Source organism: Penicillium cosmopolitanum, assembly GCF_028827165.1.
Source record: "Penicillium cosmopolitanum strain IBT 29677 chromosome Unknown utg000009l:1.0-9042332.0:1.0-9050551.0, whole genome shotgun sequence".
NCBI classification, from domain to species: domain Eukaryota; kingdom Fungi; phylum Ascomycota; class Eurotiomycetes; order Eurotiales; family Aspergillaceae; genus Penicillium; species Penicillium cosmopolitanum.
The window spans coordinates 2,502,719-2,521,026 of NW_026622679.1; the positions used below are offsets into that span (position 1 = coordinate 2,502,719).

At 50.4% G+C, this 18,308-nt stretch overlaps 7 protein-coding genes across 7 annotated transcripts; 2 read left to right on the top strand and 5 right to left on the bottom strand.

Moving 5' to 3' along the window:
* Window positions 1–46: 46 nt before the first annotated feature.
* dbp5 (ATP-dependent RNA helicase DBP5) lies at window positions 47–1,873 on the bottom strand (the record flags this gene model as incomplete). Its single annotated transcript, XM_056633679.1, has 6 exons — window positions 47–325; window positions 402–602; window positions 659–896; window positions 951–1,445; window positions 1,509–1,665; window positions 1,792–1,873. 6 exons carry the CDS (start codon window positions 1,871–1,873, stop codon window positions 47–49), a joined length of 1,452 nt encoding a protein of 483 aa, XP_056484299.1.
* Window positions 1,874–2,894: 1,021 nt separating this feature from the next.
* Window positions 2,895–5,458, top strand: N7509_009043 (putative actin polymerization protein Bzz1; the record flags this gene model as incomplete). Its single annotated transcript, XM_056633680.1, has 7 exons — window positions 2,895–2,939; window positions 3,005–3,031; window positions 3,121–3,648; window positions 3,708–3,788; window positions 3,856–4,658; window positions 4,718–4,995; window positions 5,064–5,458. 7 exons carry the CDS (start codon window positions 2,895–2,897, stop codon window positions 5,456–5,458), a joined length of 2,157 nt encoding a protein of 718 aa, XP_056484300.1.
* Window positions 5,459–6,034: 576 nt separating this feature from the next.
* Window positions 6,035–6,892, bottom strand: N7509_009044 (uncharacterized protein; the record flags this gene model as incomplete). Its single annotated transcript, XM_056633681.1, has 2 exons — window positions 6,035–6,562; window positions 6,593–6,892. The coding sequence occupies 2 exons, from the start codon at window positions 6,890–6,892 to the stop codon at window positions 6,035–6,037; spliced, it is 828 nt and encodes a 275-aa protein (XP_056484301.1).
* Window positions 6,893–10,819: 3,927 nt separating this feature from the next.
* N7509_009045 (uncharacterized protein) lies at window positions 10,820–11,685 on the bottom strand (the record flags this gene model as incomplete). Its single annotated transcript, XM_056633682.1, has 3 exons — window positions 10,820–11,332; window positions 11,472–11,627; window positions 11,680–11,685. The coding sequence occupies 3 exons, from the start codon at window positions 11,683–11,685 to the stop codon at window positions 10,820–10,822; spliced, it is 675 nt and encodes a 224-aa protein (XP_056484302.1).
* Window positions 11,686–12,080: 395 nt separating this feature from the next.
* nop58 (RNA-processing protein NOP58) lies at window positions 12,081–13,974 on the bottom strand (the record flags this gene model as incomplete). The annotated part of the gene is made up of 4 exons (XM_056633683.1): window positions 12,081–12,506; window positions 12,544–13,508; window positions 13,566–13,726; window positions 13,853–13,974. The coding sequence occupies 4 exons, from the start codon at window positions 13,972–13,974 to the stop codon at window positions 12,081–12,083; spliced, it is 1,674 nt and encodes a 557-aa protein (XP_056484303.1).
* A 278-nt stretch (window positions 13,975–14,252) lies between these two features.
* N7509_009047 (H(+)-transporting V0 sector ATPase subunit d) lies at window positions 14,253–15,356 on the top strand (the record flags this gene model as incomplete). The annotated part of the gene is made up of 4 exons (XM_056633684.1): window positions 14,253–14,284; window positions 14,335–14,423; window positions 14,496–15,078; window positions 15,110–15,356. 4 exons carry the CDS (start codon window positions 14,253–14,255, stop codon window positions 15,354–15,356), a joined length of 951 nt encoding a protein of 316 aa, XP_056484304.1.
* A 1,037-nt stretch (window positions 15,357–16,393) lies between these two features.
* Window positions 16,394–17,866, bottom strand: N7509_009048 (ribose phosphate diphosphokinase subunit PRS5; the record flags this gene model as incomplete). Its single annotated transcript, XM_056633685.1, has 3 exons — window positions 16,394–16,450; window positions 16,512–16,835; window positions 16,940–17,866. 3 exons carry the CDS (start codon window positions 17,864–17,866, stop codon window positions 16,394–16,396), a joined length of 1,308 nt encoding a protein of 435 aa, XP_056484305.1.
* Between the last annotated feature and the right edge of the window lie 442 nt (window positions 17,867–18,308).

The window sequence follows — 18,308 nt, forward strand, 5'->3', positions numbered from 1 at the left end:
ACGGAAGAAGGGAAAAAGCAAAGTACAGCTAGGTCTTTGGCGCTATTTATTGCTGGTTGGCGGCGAAGTTGGCCTGAGCGCGAGAGTTCTTAATGGTCTTCTTGATGACCTCTTCGACCTCGTCCCAGTCACCGGTATCGACGCGATCGATCTGGCAACCGAAGTGCTGCTGGATCTTGCGCAGCATGTTCCACTCTTCCTGGTTGGAAACGAATGAAATCGCAACGCCGATGCGACCAAAACGGCCAGTACGACCGATACGGTGCAAGTAGGTCTGAAAGTCGGGCTCGCGGGGACGACCCGGGGTATGGTGGTCGGGGATGTCCTTGTGAATGATAACGCGGTCAGCTCTGCCGTTGCATAGAAGAATGTTCACGCCGGTGGGATAAATGGGAACATACATAGTTGACCACCAGGGAGACGGTTGAAACATCGATTCCACGAGCAAGAACATTGGTGGTGATGAGAACCTTGGCATCACCACTACGGAAAGCATCGATAACAGTGTCACGTTGGCTACCTTCAATACCTCCAGTCAACGACGCCACAGTGTGACCCTCTGCGACCATCCGCTTCTCTATTTCGGCGGCCGAGTTACGAGTCTATTTATCGATCGTTAGCCAGAGTGATTGAATTTGAGAGGATTTTGAATACGAACCCGGACGAAGATGATGGACGAGCCGACAGTCAAAAGACCATAAAGCTGAACGAGGTTGTTGTACTTCTCCTCCTCGTCGTTACAGTCAATATAGAGTTGTTTGATACCCTCCACTGTCAACTCCTCGTGCTGAAGTCTGATTTCGTTGGGGTCCTTGGCAAACTTCTTGGAGTATTCGCTAACATGCTCGGGGAAGGTGGCGGAAAAGAGGACAATCTGAGTAGTCGGACGGAGCGCACTAGACGAACCATTAGCTGCGACCACAAAAAGAACAGAAATTCTTGGAACTTACGACTTGACACGGATGCATTGGTCACCCATTCCTTGCAGATCGAGCATGTTGTCGGCCTCATCCAGGACAAGAACGGCAATATCATTTGGCGCAAGGATGCGTTTCTTCATCATGTCCATCACAGTACCGGGGGTTCCAACAACAACAGAGCAGGCCATTCTGGCAGGGCGAGTATTCGAGTCGGCTGGGACAGCGGTTCCGATAATTAGACCCTCAAGGAATTGACCCATAATTTGAATGACACCGACAATTTGACGTGCCAGTTCGCGAGTGGGAGCCAGGATGAGAGCCTGTGGCCTAGTCTGCATGTCCGGGGAAAGGTCGAGACGGCTGAGGACGTTAAGGACGAACGCTGCGGTCTTACCCGTGCCCGATTGGGACTGTCCAACAAAGTTCTGCGCCGGGTTGGCCATGAGCAAGGGTAGGGCACGTTCCTGGACCTTGGAAGGTTTGCGAAAGCCCATCTTGGAAAGACCCTTGAGGATGCGCTCATCGCTGTTGTGTCGTAATTGTCAGTTGATTTCGCTTTAATTTTTGATATAATTTAATAGTACTCACAGTCCTAGCTGCTCGAAGGTCTTCGCAGAAAACAGGGGGTTGTTTGGGTCGGCTTGAAGATCGCTCAGCTTGACCTCCACGGTATAGTCCGGCTCGTTAAGCTCGGATCCCTGGAGTTGAGCTCCGGCACCATCGGCACCATCTTCCGTAGCAGCGGCTGAATAAGAACGCGTCGAATATTAGCCATATATCTCATTTATCGGGTTGGTTCATCGCCAGGGGAGGCGTGTAGTAGGCGGGCAAGGAGGGAATATCGACGGAAAAGTTGAACAAAGACTCGTACCGGGTTGGGTGTCAGGGGTGACATCAGGTTTGGTAATTCGGTCGGCAAGGGAGCCAGTGGTTTCGGGGGTCTCAGAAGACATTGTGAGGCGAGAAAGAAAGAGGTATTCTTCGGAGACAACAGTCGAAAAGTATCGCGGGGTATTTACTGAAGCAAGCCCACGGCTGTATTCAGTGGTCGAGCCTTCAAACGAATCAAGGAGAGTCGATGTGCCGCACCAGAAGAAAGTGCAAAGATGAGCACAGGGTGCCAATGGGTGGATTGACAGGCAGTAGAGGTGTAGGTGAAAGGTGAAAGGTGAAAGCTCAAAACTGTTTGGCGATGATGCTGCCAAGGCTTCTCTATGCTTGTCCAGGCAGGCGGTGAACCCGGAGTACCGTATGGTATCGTATCGCTTTGAAGCCAGCCCCCCTTTTTCTGCCATCCATTTTTGACCGCCCGGTCTCCGCCTTGATAAGACCAACTAACCTGTAGGAAGTACCTAAGGTGCCTAAGATACATATACTAGTAGATTGCCCCAGGCTACCCTACGTAGGGTATGTATTTATGGCTAATCTGTTCCGTTTAGGCAGATACTAGTCTGCCATTAGAAGGCGGCCAATGCCATGTGCAACATAGTAGTAACTACCTAGTTAATGGATCGGAGTGGTTAAACCAACTTTGACCCCCCACATCATAACTATCTTGCGGAGGTTGAATCCAACCTCAGAGAAATCACAAAAGTGCGAGACGCGTCTAAATTGAAACCTGAGAAGTATGAGCATGTTAAGGTACCATATTGGTGCCCCACAGAGATCCTCGGCCTGTGTTTACTCGTATCAAAGTTGACTGTAGGGTTGCTCGACTCCGCGGAGAGAGTGCATCTTAGTCAGCAACCCATTAACGCCCCGCTCTCGCCTGGTGCGATCATCGCTTTCAATCTGAGTTGAATTGGTCGATGCGCCTGCGTGACTCGTAGAGCTTCGAACCTCTCCTCCTTACCGATAATCCCTTTGCCGTACAGGACATATAACCCCTTCAATTTGTGTCCTCGGGCCCAGAATCCCGGACTCCACCTCCCCTAGGCTCATGCGTGATTTGGCCTCAACACCTTTACATCGGCCATGGCGGCAGCAGACGTGGCTCCCCAGTTTGGGACAGAGCTAAAGGTGAGTCTTACAGGGTCCCCGTGGACAATCTGTGGGACTTGACTAACCATTCTGGAACTTCATAGGATAACTTTAAACCAGTCAACGCTTGGGTAGGTCATCCATCTCCCCGGTTCCCTGCGAAGGGAGAGAGTATCATGTCATCGCGCGTGGGCGGAGCTAATGCGACCATGTCACCCAGGTATCGAATGGCATCTCATGGTTGGAAGAAATTCAACAATTCTATCGCGAGCGCAGCGCTATCGAAAAAGAATACTCCGCCAAGTTAAGCGCTCTGAGCAAGAAGTACTACGACCGCAAATCGAAGAAGATTAGCCCGCTGAGCGTTGGCGACACGCCTACCTTGACCCCGGGCTCGCTCGAGAGCGCCTCCCTGACGACATGGACACATCAATTGAATGCGGTTGAAGCCCATGCAGCCGAACGAGACAAATTCGCAACCGACTTGGTTGCGCAGGTGGCGGAACCCCTCAAACATGCGGCAACTCAGTACGAAGAGATCCGCAAATGCCATGTCGACTACCACGGGAAACTTGAGAAGGAGCGGGACGCGTCATATGGGGAGCTTAAGAAAGCAAAGGGCAAATACGATGGATCTTGTCAGGAGGTCGAATCTCGACGTAAGAAAATGGAATCAGCTTTTGACCATGGTAAAGCCAAGGCGCAGACCGCATATCAACAACAAATATTGGAAATGAACAATTACAAGGTGGGTTCATATTTTTTTTTGGTCTCTGGTGGTACGCAATGAATACTGACAAACATAAGAATCTGTATCTAATTAGCATCAACGTCACGAATAAGCTGAAGGAACGGTTCTTCCATGAATATGTTCCTGAAGTATTGAATGTAAGTCAAACAACCCCTACCCATGATGGTCATGAGGGGTGCCTCTATTTACCATGGTCGTAACCAGGGGTTGCAAGATCTCAATCAAACTCGAGTCAAGCGGTTGAACGCTCTATGGACTCTTGCTGGTCAATTGGAAAAGTCATATCTTACAAATAGTGTGAATCACACTACAAATCTTCTCAACGAGATCCCTCGCAACGATCCACGCCTCGACTCAATGATGTTCCTCCAACACAATGTTACTCAAAGCCAAGAACCCGGCGATACGACTTTCGAGCCCAGCCCTGTATGGCATGACGATGCGACAATCATCATCGATGAGGCTGCCAAGGTCTTTCTACGAAATGTGCTTGGTAAGAGCAAATCATCAGTTCGTGAGCTGCGGGTCGAGGCGGATAAGAAGAAACGTGAAGTGGAGACTGGCCAAAGAGTCCGAGAAAACATTCAACAGGGTAAAGACAACCGCAATGAGGTTGATATTGTCCGATCCATTTTCTATTTGCAAGAAACCTTGCATGAGGTGGAGCGTAAATGGCTGACAGCTGAGGTGGAAACATCCACTATCATATCCGTGGCCGGCGACTTGTCCATGGGAGCCAAGAATCACAACTTTAGGTCCCAAACTTTCAAGATTCCTACCAACTGTGATCTCTGCGGAGAGCGCATATGGGGCCTCTCCGCGAAGGGATTTGACTGTCGGGATTGTGGGTACACTTGTCACAGCAAGTGTCAAATGAAGGTGCCAGCAGAGTGTCCTGGCGAACAGACCAAGGAGGACAAGAAGAAACTCAAGACTGAGCGCCAAGAACAAGCTGGCGCTGTGCCAACCATCGACTTGGAATCATCTGCGACTTCTGCGGCTGCTCCGTCATTAACCCGACAAAACACTATGACCTCCTTAAGTTCAGGCTATGCTGCCAGTACAGCCCGATCAGTATCGGCCTCCAATGTCGCGACCCAGCCTACCCCGAGAGTCCTGCGGAAGCACCCCCTGAGCCAGTTGCAGAGACTAAACCTGCCGCTGCGAAGAGGCATCGAGTGTTGGCTCCACCTCCGTCGGCTTATACTGCGCCACCTGTCAGCGCCCCCAGTCCTTCCAAGTCAAGCGATCCAAAGGGCAAGATGCTCTATGCCTACCAGGCCACTGGTGATGACGAAGTAACCGTTCAAGACGGGGACAATGTGACAATCGTCGAGCCTGATGGTAAGTAATTCCCTGCCTTCAATCCATATGTTTTTCTCCCACTTTACAGAACCTGACCGCATACTCAGATGGATCGGGCTGGCTACGCGTTCGAGCGGGCTCTCAAGAGGGACTAGTCCCATCTGCCTATGTCGAAGCCGCCCCAACCCCCTCCCCAGTTCCATCGGCTAGCCCTGGACTTCCCGAAAGACCCGGATCGACCTACTCTAATTCATCAGCCTCCCTGGCGGGTAGCATCGCCAATAAACGCGTCGGGCCCGCGGTTGCGCCCCGCAGAGGTGCCAAGAAGCTACAGTATGTGGAGGCTTTGTACGACTACGAAGCGCGGAGTGACATGGAGTGGACCATGACTGAGGGCGATCGCTTTGTCCTGGTTACTCGGAATGGTGGGGATGGGTGGGCCGATGTCGAGCGCGGTGGAGTTACGAAGAGCGTTCCAGCGAACTATATCCAGGAGGTGTAGGCTCGCGATTGTATAGACTCATTGCACAGTACAGGAGGAGGTTGGTGGGTTGATGAATGCGGCTCATGTCATTTTGCCTTTTTTCCCCTCGAGTTTGTTTGGCGCTGTTTTTTTGCCCTCCAGTATGATCTGCATCAGCACGGAGCGGAGCGTTTGGTCTTGCATCATGGATACATGCGAATTTAAAATATGCCGAAGCAATTCAATTCGTTGTACATTGTTCCAAGGCTTTCAAAGGATCTTTCTAAAACCTCGGGGCCTTTCTTGGTCCTTTTGTGTCGTCCCCCAGCACTGTTTTACCGAATCTCAGCATATGCGCAAGTCAACAGCCCCGGAAGTATACTAGGTCAGTGAGTGATGTCTATACTGATCGGAAGTTTATCTTAATCATCAGTCATTGTTATTGCGTCACAGGTGGAAGTGTAACAGGGGGGAATCCTGTATCTAGATGTTCAAAGCCGGTCTCAGGCGACCACATATATCGCGACCAGTCCTCGATATGAAAGACTTCATCTGACAATCCTTCAGTCACATCAATGTCCATATTTTCCAAATATCCCAGGGAATCATTCAATGTCAGCGAAGGATCCAAGGGGTATCAAATGGATTGCTGCCCTCCAGAGGACTTATCATCGGCACAGTTTGGGCCATTTGAGCCCCCGATATCGTTGAGGGAAGAAGGCTATACATGGGATCAAACGTATGCTCAACTAGTAGCGGGTCCAGAGCGAAATCCTCTGGCGCTGAGCGAGCAAACGATTGTATAGTGTTATCCTGGGGCGTGGATAAATTCCGCGCCAGAAATGTGGTAGACTGCGTCCGAAGACTCGATTCAGGCCCCGACTCCTCTGATCCCGACCAGTCTGCCGTCAACGCTGAGCCACGACGCGAAGATGGCTCGGGATAAACGGGGGTATGTGACTCGGAGGCTGAGGCACTCGTCGACCCGGAGCGAGAGATGCGAGCCGAGGACTGCGAGGACTGCGCGCCGGCGCTATTCCGCGAGGATGCGCCTTGTGCGTCTTTGCCGCTCGGTCGAGGCGCAATGGGGAGGAAACCGTGAGGGTTGTGGTGGCGGGGATAGAGTCTGCCGTGCGCTGCTTTCTATAGATCCAAAAAAGAAGCAATCAGCACCTTGCCGATCGCGCATCTCGATGGTCCTCGTTGCTTGCCCAGAATGCCCAGGCCGAGGGCGTCAAGATGTGTGTTATTCTCATGACTTCCCAGCTCCCTTTCATGGGTTGGGAGCTGGGTATGTTGTGTTTGCGTTACTTTTGAGGGAGTTTTGAGCTCTGCTTCGCGCTTTGCGCGAGCGTGCTCACTTGGTGCTGTGCACGGGGTTGATTGACAGACGGTGCAGGTAGCGAATGGTCGCCCTTGCGTTTGATGCGAATCAACGGTCGATCTGAAGAGGTTGTTAGATTGATACACCATTTAAGAGGGTGGCTGGGGTTTGCGGCCACTTGTAGTAGCAAGATGATAGATAGGGAAATGGGGAATGGTGGAATATTATAATACTGAATCATGCAATAAAGATATTCCAAGGTTTCACATACCATGATGTTTGCAACTGGTCACACGGTGACCCCGTATGCAAGCTTCACAAGCCCACTTTTGACCGTCGATAAGCATCCCTCAATGAGATGAAAGAATTTGATGGTGGGAAGGGCCACCGAGCTTTTATACCTTAGCTACTAGGAGTACTAGTAGTACACCCATTGATCACCCAGGTCCACCCAACCCAATGACTTTGCTGGGTTTACTGTTTCTGGATTTGGGAAAGAGAGATTTTTTTTTTCAATCGAGGTAGGACTGAGGGGTCGTGGGAGCTGGTGGGAGTTATGACATACCATGACACTGATCTGTACAGTTTGATTGACCTAGGGCAAAAGGGAAGGGATCCCATTAATCTCGTTCGTGTCCACAGCCACAGGATCGCCTAGGTGGGACCAAGCTCATGCACTCGGAGGGTTCTGTCTTGTTTTAGCGGCATTTTTCATTTTTTTCCCATTATTTAATTTTCTATTTTCCGTCCTTTTGTCACTAACTATTAGTACCATGGGAGCTTTGGCCAGCCAAAAATTGTGGCTAAGATTTGGTCGTACTTTTACCCGCAGAACGTGGGTCGTTCAGAAAAGCACGGAGCAACGGCTGTCCAGTTTCACAAGTAAAATGTGTAGTGGCTAGTTCTATGAAAGAGGATAAAAAAAATAGTTCTACCTAGGACCCAATATGTTCCCCCCAAGGGGGAACTGGATGTGCATGAATGGGACGAAAATTTGTGATTACCTCTTTCCCTCTATGAGTAGAAGTATGAGGCATTTTTCCTCACCTCTCGGCTCGAACATTGCCAGTCAAGGTCCGACTACCGACTAGGAAAATGAAACGACCGGAAAATGACCCCTAACCCATTGCTCCCACGGGATGAGAGCCCCTCTGATACTCCTTCGGGCTGCCAAATTGGTGATAGACCTGTGTGTCAAATATCCCTCATACGGCTCGGTGCGCCTTTGCTGTACCGAGGAGCCCTAAGCTAAGCTAGCCATCATTTGATACCGGCCGCACGTCCGTCGCTCACCCGTTTTGTTATGTTTTGCTTCGATTGTCGATGGGGCTGGTGCACGGAGGCCATGATATCACCCAGCTGAAGGCCAAGGTAGAAGCCCCAGGCTCTCTTATCCAGCAAAATTGAGCAAACTGTAAATGGAGGTGGCTGTGCTGTTGCTTTCAACTAGGTGGCGTTGCACTGCAGCCGATTTTCTCGGCAAGCGTCGTAGCCTAGAGAGGCCAGGGCTTGTTTCACAAGCCAATCTTATGCACTATGTCATTCTTCTGCCGCAAAATTAAAACTTCATTCAGCCTTGTTTGCCTGGGGTTCGGGGTAGAAAATTCCAATCCGTTCATGTATGTGTATGCGCACTTTTCAGGAACCAAATGAACTGTTTCGGGACCTTCCCTGGTTTCTGATGTCCTCGAAAAAACAAACGAAGCAAAATTAAGGAAAATTAAGCTCCGATACACACCAATCATTGTCATTAAATTACTCCTAAAGTGCGCTGTACCGCCAGATCTCCCACTGGGTCGCGATGATTTCGTTCCCCACTGGTATGCGCCATTTTCAACGTCCATCTGGTACCTGAGGCATTTTTCTTTACCACTCACCCCCAATAATTATGACAATCCACCTCCAAGCGAGATGAGATCGTTCTCACCGTACCCTGCTAAGGAAATCCCGAGCGGATGCGACTAGTCACCTGCCGTGATGTGCGTTGTCATGATCGTGGCATGCGTGCGATCGAGGTGTGGAGGACAGGAATGTGGATTTTTCTGGTATTTCCTTGGAAAATTTTCGACAATTTGAAAGATTCTACGTCGAATCCATTCGCTGTTGGGACGAGGGTAATGGCTCGCACTTTGCTGATATGCTGGCAATTTTCTTCTGTCATCTTCGTCGCTACTCGATGGCATTCATTAGTACTGGGATAGGTATAATATTTCGGACAGGAATGGTTCACACTTACTTACGCAACTATCCAGCCAGTCCATTCTCGGTTTCCAATACCTAGCGGGAGCTTCCGACCGAGGACACTGGAGTGGCTAAATGTGCAGTTGTAGCAGAATGCGATGATGCAATGCGATGATGCGAAGAACACCTGATGGTCTGAAGATCGAGAACGATAGCCCCAGACGATAGCCTTCAAGTCCGAATCGCTAAACTGTCAATTCAAAGCCAACCCTTTTCTTGATTAATTCGTGAATCGCATGAAAATCAGACGTGGCAAACGACCCTTTTATATTTCCTATTCCCTCAAAAAGTCGACAATCGTTATCTGCTTCATTATCCCTGCACCTGTCGGCACAATACTGACATGATTCGTTCTGTTTTGCAGAAAATATTGCTCATCTTCCTTTGTCATACGGTACTACCGGGCTTGTTCACCGACTGGCAGCTGGATGGCCTTGGATATTCCCGCTTGGCATCTTCCAATAGCAACTGTCCGAAAAAGCTTGGATCAGTTATGATTTGCATCGACCCTTCTTCTTTCAGCCACAGTCCACGGGTCTTTTCAATCTGGGCCGTTCTCTTTGGTGAGTACAGATGAATAATATACTAATAACATTGTCACATGGGATTTCTATGCGGGAATATATGCAAATCTTTTTTGGCACATTGTGGGAGAGTACTAGTAGCTCCTCTAGCAGGTAATTCCTCTTATGTCTCCCCATACTGAATGCCTATGAAATAATTGCAGCAGGAAATTGTCAGGCATAGTTGGATACATGTTCTGATTAATTCCCCTCAAGTATCCAGGTCATATATCCATTCCACCACTAGTACTCAGCGTAGGTCATGCATCACAATCCATTTGGGCTATGCCTACTAGGCGTAATATACAAACCGTCTCCGGCCATCCCCACCTGTACAATCCAACTACTACCAATGATGCCTAATGTCTCTGCATTGTAGTAGTACCTCTCGTTATTTTAGTTGGTGATTCGGCTATCTCGCGTAGGCGACGCCAGAGCCATGCTCTGGGCCCTAAATAGCCGATTGCTTCGGACAAATTCAAGCCCAGATATTCAATTGAATCATTATAGCGCATTGGCTCTATTTGCTTTTGTGCGCAAAATGTTCGAGGACATCCCCGTGCGGTGATAGCGCCTATTGTGGTCCATACAAACGCGATTGGAACGATCATGTCAGCATACTACTAGTACGACCCCTGGGTGTATATATGAAGATCTTATTCAAAGAGTGAAGACCTCCAGGATAAAGCTCACGATCGTGAAATAGTTTCCATACAAGACAGTAAGAGCGGCATTGTTTTTACTTCCGGCTGGCAAACAAAAGGTCCTCGTGTTCTTGTCATAATTCTAAGGTTCTACTAGTAAGTCATAGCGTCCAATTTCTGGGGTCGATAAGTATATGGTAGCTACTCGTACTATCAGCAGCAAAGTACACTATGGCATCATGATGATATGGTTTTAACATTTGATTATCACGAGATTTTGCCATGTTATCATCCTTGATAATTTTCCTCACGAACATTTCTAATCGACGTTTGAACATTTATGCATAACCTTGGAACATAGCAATGACAGATGGATGGAGCTTGATATGAGATGGAAGTTAAGGCTGGTTGAATGATCAAGATCTACCAAAAACAGCTTCATGAAGTTTTAATACGTATTAAATGCACACAAAGCAACGCATGCCTACCCTTTGACTAATACAAGTTCTACACAGTGTATACATGAACATGCAGTGAAAATTGAGGAATCTAGCCCCGGGATATCAAAATAAGAAAACAGAAATACAACCTACCAAGCCAAAGCACATTTCCGTGGTCTCCAGCCGCCTTAATTCTCTTTCAGTGTCTCCTTGACAATCTTCAGGATAGCCAAGACATCCTCATCCGACATTCGACCCTCCCGCTCTTCGATCACAGTATCGAAAAGCGCCATGGCACTTCCATCCTCCTCGTCCTCGCCTTCGTCCTGCTCCTCGCCATCACCATTCACATGTTCTTCATCGACATCCATAGCACCATCACCATTAACCATTCCATCTTCCGCTGCAGCTTCGCTATCCCCACTGGGAACACCAAGCCCCAAATTTAAAATCATGACGAGCTCCGCCTTGGTAAGTTTGTAAGGTCGCAGCTTGACAATGAGGTCACGGATAGCATTGTCCATGGGCGTAGAATCTGAAGAATGAGGCGGTGCGACAGCGTGCTCGGAGTCAGTGGTACCGTTGGTTTTCAGGGTTCCTGTCATGGCTGCTTGAGACTGTGATTGCGAGGATGAGGGTCGATTTGTGAAACGAGGGTATCGAAGGACATGGGGAGAAATTCGGGCGATATAGTTGTGGATCTGGGAATCTCTTGTCAGTTCAAGCGATCTAGGAAGCAATCAATGAGTGATGTGGGTATTGTTCGGTGCATTTCGCGAGGCATGATCGGGTATTGAAGATAGATCCATTCGGGTAGCTCGATGCGCAGAAATATCTTACCTCTTTCACCACAGTATTATGGTCTCGTAGATCAGGGCTAGGAACCCAGTTTCGTCGCGCATTTGGAGGTGGGTTTGGAGGGCGGCGGGGTGGGTTGGCCGATAGGTAGGCCAACACCTCCACATTGGTGAGAACAGCAGCTTGGGGGTCGAGAATCTATGTATTTCGGTCGGCATAAGCTTTCTATATCTCAGATAGGTCAACTTACCTTCATTGTGCTCTCCGTAGACGAATGTCGAGTAGCGGAGATGAGCTGCGGAGGGAAAATTACTCGCTCTGCCAGATAAATATGGCGGTCTGGAAAGCGGTCACTTGCCTCAAATCGTATTTTCACGCCGGCAGAGATGTGCAGCAACCTTAAGACGGCGGTACAACTATACATGGAGTGGCGGGATCTAAATTTACTAACACTACTACTGAGAAACGAATTGAAATATAAACAGATTATTCAGCTAAACTGAACTGCCTTGTACCATCGAGCACCGTCTGCGCCAAGAAATAAAACGTTGAAATGCCCCAAAATGCGAGCAGGCCGCGAAACAAAAAGAAAGTGATATCATACAGATTCGCGAAGCCATCACATAGTACGAAACTTTTAAAAGCAAACCTTTACTCGCCCTTGTTCTTCTTCTTCTTCTTCTTTTCGTCATCACCCTCGTCGGAGCGCTTGCGCTTCTTGCCGTCCTCCTTGTCGGCCTTCTTAGAATCCTTCTTGGCCTTCTTCATATCCTTCTTGCTGACCGATGACGGGTTTCCGGAGGCGTCAAAGGAAATCTCGCCACGCTCGAGCTTGCGCTGATAGCGCGCAACGCTAAGACCAGCCTTCTTGGCCATCTTCTCCAGCTCGGACTCATCCTCGGATGAGGAGTCCGAGTCATCGGAATCGCCATCGGCCATCTCCTCATCGGAGTCAACCTCCTCCACCAGCTTCTTCTCCTTCTTGGACTTCTTGTCCTTCTTGGCAGGGGTAGGTTCTTCCTCAGCCAGAGCGTCGGCATCGGGGTTGTACTTGCGGGCCTCGTTCAGGTCGAACTTCTGAGCGGCAGGAGCACCAGTGGGGGGCAATGGTGACGCCACGGGGCTTGAGGGGCTTGCCCTCCATAGCTGCCAGCTTGCGCTCGAGGTTGAAGCGAGATTCAGTGCCAAGAGCGGCCTTCTCCTCCTCGGTGACTTCCTCACCCCACTCGGCAAGGGCATCCACACGGAGACCCAGGGAGGCCTTGGCAGCCAGAATACGGGCCATCTTGCCCTTGTTGCGACCAGTAGCCTGGCCGATCAGAGAAGCGTGGTAGATCAGACCGTACTTGGGAGTATCGTGCTTGGTCTTCAGAGCACGGAAAAGGGCCTTCTCGGCACCAAGAATCTGGATGGTAGAGGCGGGGCTCTTGGAGAGGCTGGTCAGGCTACCAGCGTGGGCAATGAGGCGGGCACCGACCAGGTCACCGACGAGGGCAGTCAGGTTGGGAGCAATGGCGTTCATGCGGGAGGTCAGGTAGCTGGCAAGACGCTGGCGGTACTCGTAGAACTCAACGACCTGGGTGGCGAGCGACTGGATGTTCTCCAGATCCTCGGGGCTGATCTCAGTACCCATGGAGCGGTCAGCAGCGAGCTTGACAGCAGTCTCGATCTCCTCGGGGAGGATCTCGGAGAGATCCACAGTCTCCCAGTTGGAGCGCATGCCCATCTTCAGAACAAGTCTAGCGTAGGCAATGTTGTCGTTCAGGATCTTAGCCAGCTCGGGGAAGTGCCAGCCGTACCATTCCTTAACACGCATGGCATAGGTGTTGAGCTCCTTGTCAAGATCATCCAGCAGACCGATGGCCTGGACAATCATGGTATCAATCTTATCGGGAGAGAACTTGAGCTTGTGGCGTGCGAGAGAGTGCGAGAGACCAAGGGCCATAGCAGACATATCACTGGGCGCCAGGCCTGGAATGAGGGAGGACAGGTTCTCACGAATGGCACGGAAGGCATCGTGGGTAGTAGAGTCGGCGATGCACTCAATGGAGAGACCGGGAAGCTTGCCAATGGCGTTACCTGTAAATTTTTACTGTTAGTTAAAAGTCGATGGAAATGCAATGGGTTCGAACATACCGAGCTTGGGGTCGGCAACAGCCAGCGAAACCTTCTTCTCATCCTTGACATTGTCAAGCAGAGAGGCAAGGCGGGGGGTAACCTTGCCCTCGATGATAGCGGTAGCCTCCTCCACAGCTGTAGCGGCGCTGTCGAACTTCTGGAAACCCTTCAGCTTGAACCTGTAGGCAAAATGTTAGCGTCGCTGTCGCTCGTGACAAAAAATTTGCGCGTGGTCCGCAAATCTTCCCCCCCCCACCAAGATTTCATCCATTGCACAAAAAAAAAGAAACGAAGATGCGACATACAGGTTAGAAACACCCTCAGCGGTGTTGGCATCCTCAGGCAGACCGTGCTTGAAGAGCTTCTTGTCCTTGGCCTTCAGCAGGGCATAACCCGCGCTGGTTTCGGTCAAGATGAACAGCGACATGGTGGGCAACCACGGCTTTGGAGCTCGAAAATAAATTCAGCTAGTGTATTAAGAAGCCCAGTTCGAAAGGCTAAAGAAAGACGGAAAGAGGGTGTGGGCCGTGGACGCTTTAACCGTTGAGGAGGAATCTAGAAATTTTGGCGCAGAAAAAGTGAAAAGTGAAAAAGCGACCCGGAAAGCCACTGTGGCTGTGGCTTAGTCATGACCTCCGCCATACAGCGATCGAGGGAGCTACAGCTGGTTCCTCCCCCCAAAACCATCTTTCCATTCCGCACACCATGGAAGGCCTCTTCTTCAATGTAAATGGCGGGTAGGTGGAGTTGTCTCTCTCGTGGATTAATTTCTTGCTAACGGACCTAGGTACGTCGAGGGTATTGTCCGAGGGTATCGGAACAGCCTTCTGACCGGCCAGAACTACTCCAACTTGACACAATGCGAATCCATCGACGGTAGGCCAGTTCTCGTGCCTTGAAGCAACTCATCAGATCCTAATAAGCCTTTTCGCAGATGTAAAACTCCAGCTGGGCCCTTCCTATGGCGACTTCCTGGCCACTCTCCCCCGAACCCCTCCACCTCAGCGCTTGCCGGCAAGATGACCGACAAGCTGGTCTCAGAGTTCCGCTACCTTATCGCGCAGTCGACTGGCTCAACTGCCAAATTCCTGGAATACCTGACATATGGTTATATGATCGATAACATCGCCTTGCTGATCACCGGCACCCTGCACGAACGAGACACCCGAGAACTCCTGGAGCGATGCCATCCACTGGGTTGGTTTGAAACACTGCCCGTGCTATGTGTCGCAACCAACATTGAGGAACTATACAACTCAGTGCTGATCGAGACCCCACTCGCCGCATACTTCAAGGGCAGCCTGAGCCACCAGGACTTGGACGAGCTCAATATTGAGATTGTCCGTAACACTCTGTACAAGAACTATCTCGAGGACTTCTTCAACTTTGTCAACACCCACCCAGACTTTGCAGGTAGTCCCACGCAGGATGTCATGTCCGAGATTCTGCAGTTCGAGGCCGACCGCCGATCCATTAATATTACCCTGAACTCTTTCGGCACTGAGCTCTCCAAGCAAGAGCGAAGGAAGCTGTACCCCGAATTCGGCAAACTTTACCCGGAGGGAAAGTCTAATGCTTTCCCGTGCTGAGGATGTTGAAGGTGTTGCTCTGGCAGTCAGCGCCGTCGCAGATTACAAAGCGTTCTTCGACGCTGTAGGCCTCAGCCAGGGTGGTAGCGGTATGGGCGGTATGGGCGGCGGCCCTGCCGATGGAAAGAGTCTGGAAGATCTCTTCTATCAAAAGGAGATGGACATGTCGAAGTTGGTTTTCACTCGTCAATTCACCCCGGCGGTGGTGTACGGTGGATGAAGTTGAAGGAGCAGGTAAGACCAGCCCCCTTTCGAACGCTGATTTGTAGTATGTTATACTGACAGCAGGCAGGAAATTCGGAACGTGACTTGGATCTCGGAATGCATTGCTCAGAACCAGAAGGAGAGAATTGGAAACTTTATCTCCGTCTTTTAAGCCCAGCCATCATGACCTCGCATCTCTTCTTATTCTTTGTATTTACCACTCTGGCTGTGCAAATTCGCTTTGGCGAACAGCTGATTTCGTTGTATCGAGTACCCAGTTCGTTTTCTTTCCGAGTATCTAAGTGAGCGCATCACCTCCTTGGCCGGAACAATGGCCACACCTGCTTTCGGCTATTCTTGGCTTCTTAATTTCTGAGGCGTTGGGAAATTCCAGGATTATTTTTGTGATATAGAAGAACAAATCACATCGAACAGATGGGTTTTTCTCTTGCTTTCCAGCCATAGACACCAGATCACCGGTAAATGGATCCGAGGTAGTACTACTAGTAGTACAATGCCGAATAGGGTTTTTTATCGCTGTATAGACTCTACCCTAGGGTAGTTCCGACCCACAACCCACACGTTTGATCGATTGGTTTTCCATGACTCAGACTAAGTACCTAGGTATACGGTCAACTCCCGGGGTCGGAAGGGGTGGAAGGGGAAAGAACAAGTCAAGAGTAGGCAGTTTTAGTTTTCGTTTTGATTCAGGCCGATATGTGCAGATGGTCGGCAGTAGCAGCAGCTAAGTTAAAGAAAATGACATCCAGAAACAAGCAAAGTCTCAAAGCAGCATGGAATCACAAAAATACACACATGGGTTCTCAAGGCCACCAAGTCTACTCTGACCATGGTTCTATATTGGAGGGATTCAGGGGTGAAAGTATGAGAAAACGACTTCACGTCGGCAACGCCCAAGATGGAAAAAAAAAAAAAAAACAGAAATCTTCGGAAATTCATTGGAAATGATAGCTTGGAAAAGCAAATCCCACAGCGTCATATTTTTCGTTCATTTCTTATGAGATATATTCTCCCATCACGGTCGCGGGGAAATCAATCATATTGGAACAGAACACTGATACTCTCACCGTGGTGAACACGACGGATAGCCTAGTTGAAGCGGTCAGCAAATGTGGCGCCAGGAAAACGCAATGCAACTCATGTGACTCACCTCGCCGAAAACGTGGCCAACCTCTAGGACCTCAAGCTTCGGGCATCGGCGCAGGTGATCGCCCTGGTCCACGCTGTTGGTCACGACAACCTTGTCGAGTGCACTAGCATTGATGCGATCGATGGCGTCGCCGCTCAGGATACCGTGGGTCACCAGGGCATAAACCTGGGAGGCACCCTCCTTCTTCAGAAGCTTGGCAGCGCGGGTGATGGTGTTGGAGGTGTCCGCCAGATCATCAATCAGAATAGCTATGCGATCCTTGACATCGCCGACCAGCATCATGGTGGCATTCTGACGGTCTGTGATCTTTGTGGGCCGACGCTCCTATGAAGAAAAGATGAAGGGTCAGCCAGGAAGCTATGAGATGGAATGTTTTCGGACGTATATCGAGAAAGGAGAAAAAGGAAGAAATATAGATAGAAACATACCTTGTGGATGAGGGCGAATTCGATGCCCATCTGATCAGCAATTGCAGTTGCGCGCTTGGCACCACCAGCATCGGGGCTGACAACAACAGACTGCTTGTAGTTGGGAATAGTGCGTTGGATATAGCTCTTCAGAAGAGGACGGCCGTAGAGGTTGTCGACCGGGATGTCAAAGAAACCCTGGTACTGAGGGTCGTGCAGATCCATGGTGATGATGTGATCGGCGCCCGCACAGGTGAGCAGGTCGGCGACCAGAGTGCCCGCCTGCGCAACCCACTGTTTGTAGCCGGGACGGGGCTGGAATGCATTGATCTTGGAAGCGTTGGTGCTAGATACAGTGCTCGCGGTATCCTCCGCGGCTCCATTCGTAGTAGTGGACTTGAGCGATTCGGTAGTCTCACTGCGTGGCAGTGCGTTGCCGGGGCGCCGTTTTACAGGGCTACCATTGCTGTCATCTATCTGGGCCTTGGCCAGGCTTTTCTGGAGGTTGTCGATGCCGTTCATCAAACCGAGTCCCTCGGGCTTGCCCGGACCTGGGGTGGGAGGGGTGCTTTCAAAAGTGTAACCATTGTTGGGCCGGTTCACCACAGATGACTTGACGAGAGGGGCTCCGGCCTTATCGTAGGGGATATCACTTTGGCGAGAATAAGGGAAAAGAGGAAGGACAGCGGTGACTCGACGGGCAGAGGCCGTCTTGCAGGCGGAGATGGTAATGAGGAGCTCCAGCAAGTGGTCGTTAACCTTGCCACCTCCGGATTGAATGATGTAGACGTCTTTCTCACGAACAGACTCCTGGATCTCAACCCGGGTCTCACCCACGGCGAACTTGGACAGGAGAACCTCCGCGGGTGGGATTCCCAGGACACCGCAGATGGACTCGGTCAGCTGCGGGTGGGAAGTTCCCCCGATGACAACTAGGTTGCGAACCATAGCTTTGGATGGTCCTGATGGGATATCGGCAGGAATATTGGCGGTTTGGAGGAAGGTCGGTCAACGTTTGGAGAGGTGGAGGAGGTTTGGAGAAATTTGGCGGGACGGAAAATCTGGGGAGCGATGTCGGAGGGGTGAAGGAACAAAGAGGAGGAGTCTGTGAGGAGTGGGAGTGGAGAGTGAAGCGATTACCACATTGCGGGGTGAGTAGGCTTGAGACAAAGTCGAGAAGACCAGGGTCTGAAAAGAAAAATGATGAAGCTCGTGTGAGTCCCGCGATTCGAAAAAAAGCCTCTTTGTAGAGTGGAACAAGATTTGGACTCGGGTTGGCTGCCGGATTTCTAGCCTCAGGTGTCAAACTGCCGTTTTCAGTCTAGCGTCGAGGGCAAAGCCAACCGCCCCGCAGAAAACGGCGATGCAATGCACGAAGATCCCCGGAATG